The 13,408-nt window shown below is 31.6% G+C and overlaps 1 protein-coding gene across 1 annotated transcript; it reads right to left on the reverse strand.

Moving 5' to 3' along the window:
* Positions 1 to 8,477: 8,477 nt before the first annotated feature.
* Positions 8,478 to 9,068, reverse strand: LOC149579421 (RNA polymerase II C-terminal domain phosphatase-like 2). The gene is made up of 3 exons (XM_089808244.1): positions 8,951 to 9,068; positions 8,801 to 8,854; positions 8,478 to 8,614 (listed from the first exon to the last, which is right to left on the reverse strand). The coding sequence occupies exons 1-3, from the start codon at positions 9,053 to 9,055 to the stop codon at positions 8,549 to 8,551; spliced, it is 225 nt and encodes a 74-aa protein (XP_089664370.1). The 5' UTR covers positions 9,056 to 9,068; the 3' UTR covers positions 8,478 to 8,548.
* Between the last annotated feature and the right edge of the window lie 4,340 nt (positions 9,069 to 13,408).

Genomic DNA, 13,408 nt, shown 5'->3' on the forward strand with positions numbered 1-13,408 from the left:
TTAATAACTCATGTACATACATAGGGATGATAACCTATTTGTCTGATTACCATTACTAAAAGAAAAGTTTACTCCATAACTCTTACATGGTTACGTTTTCTAGTGTCAAACACTTCTTAAAACATATAGGTCACACATAAAAAACTTTCTAATCTAATATAATTATACCTATAGAGCTTCTAGCAATAATAATATAATAAGATATTTTGAATTCCACATACCCGCTCATCAGGTAACAACTGTATGAGACTCCCTCAAAAAAGGTTTCATATTAAGAAACTTGGCTCTTTATGTAGGGTTAATCACTTTTCATTAGAGTTTCTATGACATACTAATTTCTTGATAGGATATTAGACAACCCATTGCTATACCTACACCTTTTTCATCTAAAAATCCACTAGGTTAACTTGTAACCTTATCTAGTCGTATGCTTGGGTGCAATTTCATTACTCATAATAGTCAACCAAATATTCACTAGTCATGTTCTTGAAGTCTTGGGAGAGGGTGGGGCATGAGTACTCTCACTAATAACCCCATACCCTAGTGTTATGCATCCACTTAATTATCAGGAATCCCTTTGGTAGGCCCATCATATGTCACTTTCCCAACAAAATTCATAAGAAAATGCCTCAAATTTAAATTCAACATCAAGGATGAAACATGTAAAGAAAAAGTTTGAAACAAAAGAAATAAAGAGTGGCCACAATAGAAATATTTTAATCAAGAAATAAAGACATGATCTAGAGGCAAAATAGCATCATCAATAATACAGTTGGCTTAACAGCCCCACATCACATTGCTGGCAAAAAGAAAAGAACATTAAAATAGCAAAATCTGGAATTAGACAAATAAGGAAAAATATCCAATCACTTGAAAAATTTATATTACTGACATAATGTGGTTGTACCAGGGTCTCTGAAGGAAAGGAGAAATATTAGGTCTTCCAACTACCTTGTAGGGATCTTGAATTGAAATAAGATGGTGGCTTAACAACCATGTCACTCAACTATGATTAATTCCACATACTAACTACATAGCTCACTTTATCGAAATTGCCTTATGGTTAGGTTTACTATATTAAGGGGTTTGGCCTATTCAGGACTCACTCAAAATTACAAATGCGAGGATACTAAAATGAGTCCCCTTCCATCCTCTTGTTGTTACATTGGTTCCTTTTTGAAGGATCTATACATATAGGAAACTTTAGTGTCAGTAGAGTTGTACTTTCAATTACAATTACAAAACCAAATCTCTTATCCTTACTTCACTATAATCACACATTAGGGCATCTACCCATAACCTTTCTTAGGTCAAATTCACCATAGTATACCGGCTGAAGTTGTGTTATCAATCTCACCAAATTTGGTATGATTCATAAACATATCACTATCTATGTCATTCCATCATTTACACAAGTACTAATTATCATTAGAGAATTTAATGAATGCTATTGTTCTTAAATATAATTTCATATTCCATGTCTCCTAGTCATAATGACTTATAAATTCATCCTTAGGTTGTAGGTTTGCAACTATTTAGGTATAAAACCATTATTAGGATGTCATCAATGTTTACTTACTCACTATCAATGTTTACTTATTCACTCTTACAACTATCTCTTTGTTGTCAATATAGGTCATCATCATTGTTCTTATCATGCCTCGTGGTTTATACTCCTCTTATTACTTAACTCTAATACCTAAACCTTTAGTTCGTATTAGGTTGATGACCTCATCGTGGCTTTAATTTCTCTGATTTGTAGGGTTATAATTGATCCAATAATTTCAATCCAAAGTCTATAAGAATTTTCTTGATAGTTAAAATTTGGTATTACTCATGCTTTATACAATAAACCTTTTAACATAAGTAGACTCACATAACCCTAACTCAAAAGTTTACATCTTCCCATCATTTAATTGTCATTCTTAGCATCATATATTCAGATAGATTTATTCCTTAATTAGGATTCTATTCCTCATAGTAGACTAAGATACTCCATTTCCTTGTGTGTTCCTAGATATCTGACTTGTTGAATAGCTTCTTGTATTAGTAATCCTATAATACAAGGTTTCCAAAGGTTACTTGCATATTCTAATTTAGCTGCCATTTTCTTCTTTTGAGGATTACTGGAACAATACATTCTAAATTTGTAATAGGTTAGAGGTATCCCAAATGACTTGGTAATTTGGTATACCCTTCAAGTGTCACCTTCCTATTTACTCACCATTCATTTTATCTATTCAATATTTTAATCTAAAGGTACAAAATTAGATTATGAAGATCGTAGGTTTCTTTTACTCATGTTTGAAAATTTTAAAACAATGCTAGTTTACCAAATCACCTTCGTACTTGATATAAACTACAATGCTTCTACGAGTGATCAGGTCGGACAAAATCTAACTTCTACTAAAGATGTTGAGAAACACTTTCTCTTTGACTTCTACGTTATTTGATCTTTTTTGCTCACATCTGGTTCTTAATTTAATTTTCCTTCAAGGTGCTTGCATTCGATAAAATTTCAAATTCTTAATGAGATCATAATATACTTTAATACAAATGTAATATTCTTACATTTAATCATTCATTTCGAGTCATTAAGACTGGGTTATCTAATATGGTTAACCATTTACATTGGTTAATATCAGTTCAAATTTTACTTAGGTTTAATTATTGGAGTCACAGTTTAGAAGGAATACATTTGTTTATCAAATTTTTGCAAGGGGAAATCCCTACTTCATATAGTGAAATTTAAATTTCTACACTTAACATGGACCCATTATTGCCCAAGTGTCATGAAACTGGACTTTGATACCAAAATGTCATGCCCAAAATTCGAGGAGAAAAACTCACCAACAATTTTTATTTTTATTTTTAATAATTAATTCACTATATAAAAGCATGCTACACTGAAACCCTTATGGAAAGTTTAACCAAGGATTAAAATGAGTTTCAAATACATGTCATAAAATTGTAGAGTTAGTATTCCAACACAATGCACAAGTTTGAAAACCTAAGTTCTAGTGTTACAGGAACAGTTAACTCAAATTGAATGAGTCGATCGATTAACATTTAGGTTCAATTTACAAGGGTACAACTTCCAATTCAAATTACATGTTCATAAGTCGACCATGAAGCTATCCCTTTTAACACTATACTAGATCAATCTCTATGGGGGATCTAGTTTTGTATTTAAGGTTAATCTATCATAACATACTAAAACTGAATTCTAGATATGATCATAACCTATTTTAAACTAATTCAAGACATTAAATATTCATCATTAAAACAATTTCGACATACATTTACCCAGCGAAAATAATCCTATGCTACCCTCAAGTTGGTTGTACAAGAACCCCTTCAATAACCCCTTCAAAACTATAACCTTAGTAGTTTGAATTAACTAAATCCATAATTAAATACAAAAAGATTATAATAAGGCATTATTAAAGTTTTTTCTTAAATAGAATAATTTAATCTTACATAATATTTTGACTTTATAATAAAACCAACCCATACACTTAAATCTTATTCACCTATATTTTCTAAAGATTCACTACTTACCCACTACATCCATTTCAAACAATTTAATATTCATATTAAAAATAAATAATCATTTTCATTTAAAATCTAGCTAATAACATTAAACATTCTTTACTAACTACTAAACATTTTTTTAAAACTATATCTTAGACCAACTACTAATTTCAGTTTAACATTACTAAATTAAAACAAACTAATATTACATTCTACTTACTAACAATTAACTAAAACAATACTAATTAAACAGATACTAATTTGATAACACAATTAAATTAAATAAATAACAACTAACAATCTAATTCTAAGCTATTTCTAGATTTCTTATTTTATCAATTACTAAAATTAACTACCACTCATTACTAAAAATAATAATAAAATAAATATAAATATAAATACCAAGTCTTTTTATTTTAATTTCTTCTCACCACAAAAATCCTCACCCATAAAACTTTAAGACATAACTCTTGAAGTTGACATGTTTAAATTAATAAAAAAAATGTCATAATTTCCACCTCCACATGTGATGACATCACCTTCTTCAATGCCTTGACTATGTGTAAAGTTATTGTTGTAAAGTTTATTAGGTGACATCTTGCAATAGACATAGGATAGTTAGATATTTATTTTATTTATTATTATTTTTTGTTTCAATGTATTTTATGTCACTAAAAAATAAAATAAAAGGAATGTTAAAAGGAATCTTGAAGGAGATGCTTTGTCAACAAAAGAATTGATTGAATTTCTCATACAAAGAGAAGAGAGCTTTTTGCTCAAAAAATAAATAAATAAAAATTTCAAACCTTTTCTTTTTTGGTAAGTATAAGATTTGCAAATACAATTTAATTTATATGGTAAAGGGATTTTTTAAAATTTTTTTAAGTCTCTTATTTTTTGAAGTATTGAATTATTAAATCTACTTAGTTAACCAAAAGGGACTCTTTTTTTCTAAGTTGATTATAACATAGAGTTTAATGTTTTGTTGATACAATAACGTAAGAGTATTTTACTTCCTAATAAACATGAAATTACAAATGAAGTACCAATCATAACATCAAATTTTCTTAACATAGTTAGAACTCAAATTACATAACTTAACATATATCATCATTTTATCTAATTAACATTAATCAAATGAATACAATTTTGAACCATAAGAATGCCACAGGAAAGGTAAAACATCATGCATCTTTTTTTTTTGATAAACACATGCATATACACTAATTTACAAGAAATACCCTATGAAAGGAACATACTCTATTTTTTAATTTTTTTTTTCAATCATCTGATTCAAGGACTCCCTTGGGAAAGAATCAGGGAAGAAAACTCGCGATCATAGTCATCTCCACAATAAGTTTAATAATCACAATTTTACAATGGGATCATTATCCAGAGGAGAAATCTCCCAACATTTGAATTTAAATAACAACTCTAAATTTCTTGCTTGGCTCCTCAACAGGGTGGCCATTTTAAAAATCTACAAACACATCAAGGTAACTGTAGAGAGAATGAAAACTGACCAAGAGACAACTAATCTTAAAATGAAGACAATTTCAAACATTCACTCCTATCTAGGTTTGTACAATAGGTTCATCATTGAATCAGACTAAGGAGAAGGTGGATTTTTTCAATAAGAGACATCAGTCACAACACCATAACAGATGCCCTTTCGGGGCTATAAACTCAAGAACTTCTGTTCATCCATTTCTTAAAATTTTAAAACTCAAAACATAGTTTGTGTTGATGAGTAGGGGCCCATAACACCTTATGCTCTCTCCCTCTTCTTGTCCTAAGAAGAAACTCTGCACTATTGGAGTCCAACTAAAAACCTCCTCCCATACATGGCCACTTCTACCTTATCCAAGAGTGAGTAATGTCAATACAACTCATACAATCTTTTCAAAAATTAAAAGTAAAATACTAAGAAAAATATTTAAGAAAACCCATTTCAATCCCTCTCAAACATATCTAACAAACACATGAACATACATATGCAAACAAAATGACTTAAGCATGAAATATAACATAAACCAAATGAGTTTGAAGGGTTCCTACCTTCATAATAAGGTTATGGAAATTAAACAATTTGAAATGAACTTCCCTTCCTTTTCTTTCTCCTTCAATCTTGAATTGCTCTCTAAAACTAGAGGTTGGGTGAACAACATTTCTCTCTCAAATTTGCCTCTAAATAGGATTCTAACTCAACTACCTCTAAAATGAAAAAAACTCCCTCACTTGCTTAAAGGCTTCTAAAATTTTCTAACTCAAATTGTCATAAGGCTAACCTCAAGGTGGAGTTTAACTTATCCAACTCATGAAGAAACATTCAATTTTCGCAATAAAGTAAAAATGGGATATTTGAGTGACCAAAAAAGTTAGCAAAAGGGGCTAGAGGGATGGAAAATGCCCCCAACCCATACCCATACCCCTTAGTTCACTAATACATTAGGGGTCAATTTGTGACGGCAGACAAATATAATATGTTTTTGGCTCTTTTTTTTTCAATTATAGCCCGATGATGTCGCAATTGCGATGCTAATGGGATATAAGAGAAAAAAAAAGAAAAACATTGCTCATTTGTTATACAACATGAACCAAGGGCAAGTTTGAGGCAATGTCGATGCTACCAGACATAATGTCGATGGATGGAGGCAAGGGCAAGTTTGAGGCGAAGTGGCTTTGGTTTTGAGGCAAGGCCATTTTCGGACTGCTTTGGTTTTGTTGGTGAAGGGGAGCAATGGGGCTGCTAAAGAAGTAGACAGAGTGGAAAGCCATGAAAGTCTATGAAACCCTTACGACATAAATATACTTCCTTTTGGTTTTGAATCACTTGATTCTATTGAATACTAGAAGAGAGTGGTGTGGAGAGCATGTAATCAAAGATATGAATGAGATCAAGCTTGAGCCATACATTATCAGAATTGTACAAAATTATCTAGGGTAAGACCTAAAACATCCTTCTATGAATTTATCATATATACTATCAACTTCCATTAGATTTGATGTTTCTATGCTTTTATGCAAAAATGGCTCATGTGATTGTTTATCTTGAACAAGTTCCTTTGGCTTGCTATCACCTTCAGATAAAGTTAGAATAATTTTCTTTGTGGCCAATATATCACCCTTCACCATAATACTTTCATTATTAGCCTTCTCTAGCAAAAGACTAGAAGTTTCAAGTGACTCCTCATGACCATTTCCTTGTTCACGATCTAACTTAGAGTTCTCATCATTGGAAGCCAATACAACATCCTCATTTGGGGTCTTAATGACATGCATCACTTCATCACAATTTTTACCTTTCACCATGACAACATTCACATGAGAAACAACTGCCACATGCTTCTCTGTATTGTACTGAATACTATCAGCCTTCATTTGTTTGATTTTTTCTTACATATCCCTACTATCTTGTTCATTAATAGTTTCAATTCCTTTTATTGGGTCTATCAGTGAAGCAACCACCAAGTGCTTCTCTGTATTTTACTCAACACTTCCATCCTTCATTAGTTATATTCTTTCTTCCATTTCCCAACATCATATTCATTAGTTGTTTCAATTCCTTATAGTGGGACTGCCAATGGTACATTAGCCTTTAAACTCTCTATAGGATCCATGATAGTGCAAGGATCAATATTAAAGTTTTTAGTATCCATAAGCTGTAAATGCTCTTGTTCTGGATCATAATTGTGAGCCCATGGCATGTCTGTCATTGACAAAATCAGCAAAATAAATTTCAAAGATTTACATATTACCATTATCATTATCATTATCCATTCATCATGTCCAATGATACTTTTTATTCAATTGGAGGTGATCATCGTCTTGTTTTAAATTTAATAGTTTTTGCATTTCACTTTCCTTATCTTTTATCCACAATTCCTTCGTCACAAGTCATACAAAAGAATTTTCACTTTTACAAGGAAAACTTCATTTATTATGGTCTTTCCTTGTACTATTTTCCTCTGACCAGTTAGTCAAGCACTGTTTCAAACAATAGATTAATTCTAAGGTTGCTTCAAGTCTGTAAGAGAATTCAACATATTTTTTTAGTTGATTTAAATCCATGTCAAAAGATTCACCACACAAATATTGACTAGAAAGAGAGAACAGAACATTTTGCTGGAAAGACACTGATCAAACCTGATAAATACAACTATATCACTTTGTGAAAGGGCTTCAAGCACCAATACCAGAAAATTGACCACCAAAGAATAATATACAACTAAATTTAAATTTAAGTCTATGGAGCCAAGTTGAGAGCTTTGAGTAACCTCCTGCATAAAAAAATATGAAAACTGACCCATGATCAAAATATAAATTGCTTCTCTAGACAAGAATACTATTTTATCCTTATTTATTTAACAAATCTAGAATGAGATAATAAGGCTATTCCTTTTCCTAGAAAAGCTTCAACTAGATGTGAAAACTGAAACATGATCAAGATATGGATTGTATTTCAGATAAGAATACTATTTTAAATTTTAAAAGTTATAAGGTATGAATTTTTTAACCAAAAAATAGAATATGTTAAGGCTTGCAGCTTGACAATTGCAACAAATCCTTGTTTATTTACCAAATCTAAAATGAAATATGCGGCTATTCCTTATTATTAAGAAAGGTTGCACTCGACCCGAAAACTGATCCTTGATCAGGATATAGATTACTTGTAGATAACAATACTATTTTTTTTGAAATATTATTACATAAGGTATATAAATTTAGCAACATCATAGGAGACAATCACCTTGCAATTTTGATAGTTGCTTGCTAAATTACCAAATCTAAAATAAAATAATGTGGCTATCCCTTATTCTTCAGAAGCTTGGACTGAGTTTGCAAGAACCATTCAGCACATGCTATGAATATTGTAAATATATAGAGAAACGATTTCCAGAATTTCCAAACTACATTGACTTGCATCTCCAGATGTTTAGTGTGTGCTTCTTTCTTCAGATGCTTTGAAACTTTGCTACTTACTTGCCATGTATCTAAGAGCCTCCTCAGATGCTCAGTGTTGTGCTTCCTTCTTTGTTCTACCTATACCTGCTCCTACTTTTTCTCCACTAAACAAGACCTGAACTCAATAAGAATTGTTGTAACAAATATAAATAATGTTAGCACTAATTTAATCAATTTGCAGTATTGAACACATTATCTTTAAATTAAACTTAATATAACTTCCATGGGGATGTAATTAGAACCAATTCATTTATTATGCACTATTTTCCTTCTATAAAGGCCAACAACCTAGCAAACTAACCTCCACAGTAAATTGGAGCTCCATTGTCTTATCCAAAAGAGAATTAAATTCCACCTGAGAAATAGCTAATCAAAAATCTAGCAGCTGACAAGATAAAAAGACAATCATGATACAAAGAAAATGATAGTGTGACAAATCCCAGTTGAATACCTTTGTTCCACATTTCATTGCAATTTCTTGTAAAACTCCCACAGCATTCGAAGCATTGTGTATGTTACCTCCTCCTGGATTGCTATTAGTTGCCACTTTGTTCATGGAAGATTCTTCATCTTCTAATTAGCTCAATCAAAATAAGACCTTTAGTTTAAAAAATCCACCAACATTTCCATATACAAGTCAAAACTAGAATTTGCATTATAATTGCATATACATTAACTTAAGCTTGTCAAATCTCTCTTTGAAAATAACAAATAAATTTTGCAAAACTCACAATTCCACTGAATTTTTGCTTCACATTTCATCTGACATTTTTTCTATTTCTGACACCTAATTTATGTCAAGCTTGGCACCAATTGATTTTGTGTAGCTTTTTATGGTCACTGCCTCATGAAACACTAATTTGGGGGAGAGACCCCCTATGTAGGATTCCATAAAGGGATATTTCATTTATCTATTGTTCACCATGTTGTACAACCTTAAACCAATCTAGATTCAAACCAGAGATCTCCAGTAAAGAGGGCGTGCATATTCCTGCACTACTTGATCAACATAGATATTTTTCTTCTTAAGAGAAGTTATGTTACCAAGCTCTCAAAAATATTAATTTAAAGGTTGAGTCAAGTTATTAGAGGATGTCAAAATTAGCCACATGCTTCACATCCAATATACATGCATGGATACACAGGAATACAAATATAAATGTAAAGAATAAAGTTACTAAATAATAGCAATCAAAATGATGGTTATTAGAAGAAGAATTTTTCTATATTTGGGAAAATATTAAAATCTTTCCTAACAAATAAATACGTAAATGGGAAAATGAATCTGGAACCATATGATTACTTTTTACTCTGTCATCTCCAAAAATTCCTTGCTGGAAAGGAAATTTTAATAAGCAAGTCCCTTACAAACAAATTCACTTTCAAATAAATTGCAAATACATACTAGTCAATACATGAATGTAGCAACAATTAAAATGCCCACCTCCTTAGAAAGTCACCTTTTAGCCTTGCCTAGACACCTATCAATTGCAAGAGAATTCTCCATACCATGATTGAAAGAAGGCTATTGAATTTGTTTTTCTAAAGAAAGAGAATCAAACTGAACAATTAGTCCTTGAGTTGGCCTTGTAAGTTTCCTGGGACTCATCTCTTATTCTGCTCCAAGCCATCCACTAGGCACTTGATTTGGAGGTACTAAAATTTGCAATGGTCTAATAGGTATCAGAGGATGAGCTAAATTATGTTTCCTAGTATCTTGGCCATGTTGCAGTATCAAAAGTCACCTTCTTGTATCGGGATCCAGTTCTGATTTAGGAACTTCACCTTCTTCTCGAATTGGGTCTTTCCCTTCAAGCCGAAGTGTTCTCCCAGAATAAATTTCTTGCATCTTTTGTACCTTTTTTGTGTTCTTTGTTGCTGTTTATCCTTACTTCTGGGAAAAACATTAACAATCAAGGGGAATGAGGCAATTTGTACCAAGATTATTTGGGAATGGAGAGATTTATGGTCCAAGCATGAATGGGTAATGAAGGTCTAATACAACACACAATATTTGAATCAACATTAGAATTAATTAGTCTTACAAAATGGTTGATATTAGTTCACCATGTTGATTGTGTCCTAGGTATAGTTGGTTTTGGTATAAGTCTATAAAGATAATACATAAGATAAAGCAACTTAAGATGTGTCAAGCAACTATTTTTTCAAGGGTCAATATGCCCTATGGATGTCCCTATCTAACTATATATCTTTCAATTTCATATAATAACTAATTTATGTGCTTTTTCATGATTATGTTTGACTTATATAATTGTGATCTCTCTAGCACTATGATGTCATTTAATATGTCTTGCTAAAGGTTGTAAATTTTGTTCCTTTTTCTATGTCATGTAATATGTCTTGCCTTGTCACTTATATGTTTTGAAATTGTTGTTAGGCCTTGTAGCTTGTATAATTTTATTGTTGGAGAGCTTCTACAGCTAACCATGAAGGTCGTTGCACGAGTTATAGCCACACGCTCAGGTATGAAAATTGTATATTTTTTAATCTAATGTATATTCTAACTAGACTTTTAGCTTATATGTTTTGAAATTGCTTTTAGTGGCTTAATGTTGTAAGGTCTCTTGAAATAAGACCATTAGGTGGTTGTTCAAAGTTTTACAAATAATCTTATCCACAAATTTGCCTAGAGCAATTGACTGAATGTTATAAAAGGTGATTGGGTTAAATGTCTTAGGAGTAAATTCAAAGAAAGTATTTTTAAAATATTAAAGTATTTAGCTATGTCTAAGAAGATTTATGTACTTTTGACAGTTTTGTTTAGTTTATGAAAGTTGTAGACCAAAGTTTTCATAGCCTAATTTTTGCTTCCTGCAAAGAACAATCATGTCAGATAATATAAGTGAAGAAAAAAATAGGGAGACAATCGCTAGATTGTGGTCTAACTTGAAAAGAAAAGGTGATGGAAAATGTTATTGTCCTTGCAAAATTTGTAAGGGCTTAAACCCTAGAAGACTGCTAATCAAAACAGTTAAGAGACATTGTAGGGAGAATGGTCACATTGAAGGGGGGCATGATTATCATCCACTGGTAAGTTGTTCATTATATCATTTTAACAATTTATATACATATGAAATCACTTGACGATGAGTTGATTATCATGGTTTATTTATGTTAATCAATTTTATATAGGTTGATCTCCCCAGGGAAGTACATGATATGAACCACAACAATTTGAAGAATATGGTTTTCAAAGTGGAGAAACATGGAGGTTTGAATATCCAAGGTGAAGATAATGATCCCATGGAAATTAGAAAACACAATTGAAGATGATGGTATAAATACATTGATCCATGACACATTTAGTCCAAACATATCTGATCATGATGATGATGATAGCCTCAATGTACCTCTACTTGAGAAGGCATGCGAGCCCCTATACAAAGACTCCCAAACAACTCTTCTCTCTACTGTATTGTTGTTGTTGAACTTGAAGGTTATGAATGGTTTATCCAACATAACCATGTCACATATGTTAAGGTATGTCATATATGTCTTTATAGTTAACAAAGGGTGAATAATGTACCACTAATATTGTTTATATTAACAACTTATATTTTTTGCTATAGATTGATAGGCGAGTTTCTGTTACCACCATCAAATATTCTACCTTGCTCATATCAAGAATTATCTGTTGTTATGAAAGATATTGGAATGGAGTATGAAGCAATACATGCTTGTCCCAATGATCATATTATATATTATAAAGAACATGAATTTGCAACACAATGCCCTATATGTCATACGAGTAGATATCGAATAGATCGACTAATAAAAATGGTGCCTCAAAAGGTTCTTCGTTACATCCCTGTTATTCCACAGATGCAACAGTTATTTAGGTGTAGTAGCTTGGCTCAATTTATGGATTATCATGCACACAATAGAAGTCGAGATGACATTATTCAAATCCTTGTGGATGGTTTTGCATTTATGCACATAGAGGAAAAGTGGCAACACTTCAAAGAAGAAACTTGTAATCTCAAGCTTTCATTGGCAGTGGACGGTGTCAATCCATTTGGAGAGATGAGATCTGTTTACTTGGTGTGGCCTATTTTTGTTATCAACAATAACATTCCTCTGTGGATGTCAATAAAGAGGGATTACATTATGTTGGCAATGATTGTTCTAGGTATCTTATCATTTGATAGTTATTAATTTACATGTACTTACAAATCTTGAAGTAAAATGGTCACAATAATTATGTAATATTACTATTCATTCAAGCAGGTAAATATCAAGTAAAAGATATGAATGTATATATTGAGCCTCTTATTGACAAGTTGGTGGAGTTATGGAATTATGTCATTATGTATGACATGTATAGACCAATAGGACAAAGACAATTTCAACTCCATGCAATACTTGCATGGACAATACATGATGCCCCAGGGCTAACACATTTTTGTGGTATGTTATAGTGAATTCAAGTTGCGTACGATAATTCTAATTATAAAAATCAACATATTTAATAATCCAATTATATCATTATCTTGTAGGTCTTCAAACAAAGGGAAAATTTGCATGTCCAGTTTGTGGTCCAAAGATGAAATCTCGTCAGTCAAAAAGTTTAGGAAAGTAAGTGTTTGATGAGTGTGGACACTTCCTCCATAGGAATCATAAGTATCAAAGTATGGAAAAACATCTTTTCAATGGGAAAGAAGAGACTACATCAAAGCCACAAAGAATGACACCTCGCCTATGGAAGTTGGAATATAATAGAATTAATCGTCAAGGTAATGCCATTCCACCTAATGGTTTATGTTTGTAATTTTTATATTTCTTTTGTAATTTTTGTTTACTAATTGTGTAATTGATGATCCTGAAGGTCGTCAAGGCAGTATTGACAACCTTCCAAAGGGACTAAAAAGCTATCCTAGATAATTTAGTA

This window comes from Cupressus sempervirens, chromosome 1, assembly GCF_028749045.1.
Source record: "Cupressus sempervirens isolate cs-2001-9-10 chromosome 1, ASM2874904v1, whole genome shotgun sequence".
Classification (NCBI taxonomy): Eukaryota; Viridiplantae; Streptophyta; class Pinopsida; order Cupressales; family Cupressaceae; genus Cupressus; species Cupressus sempervirens.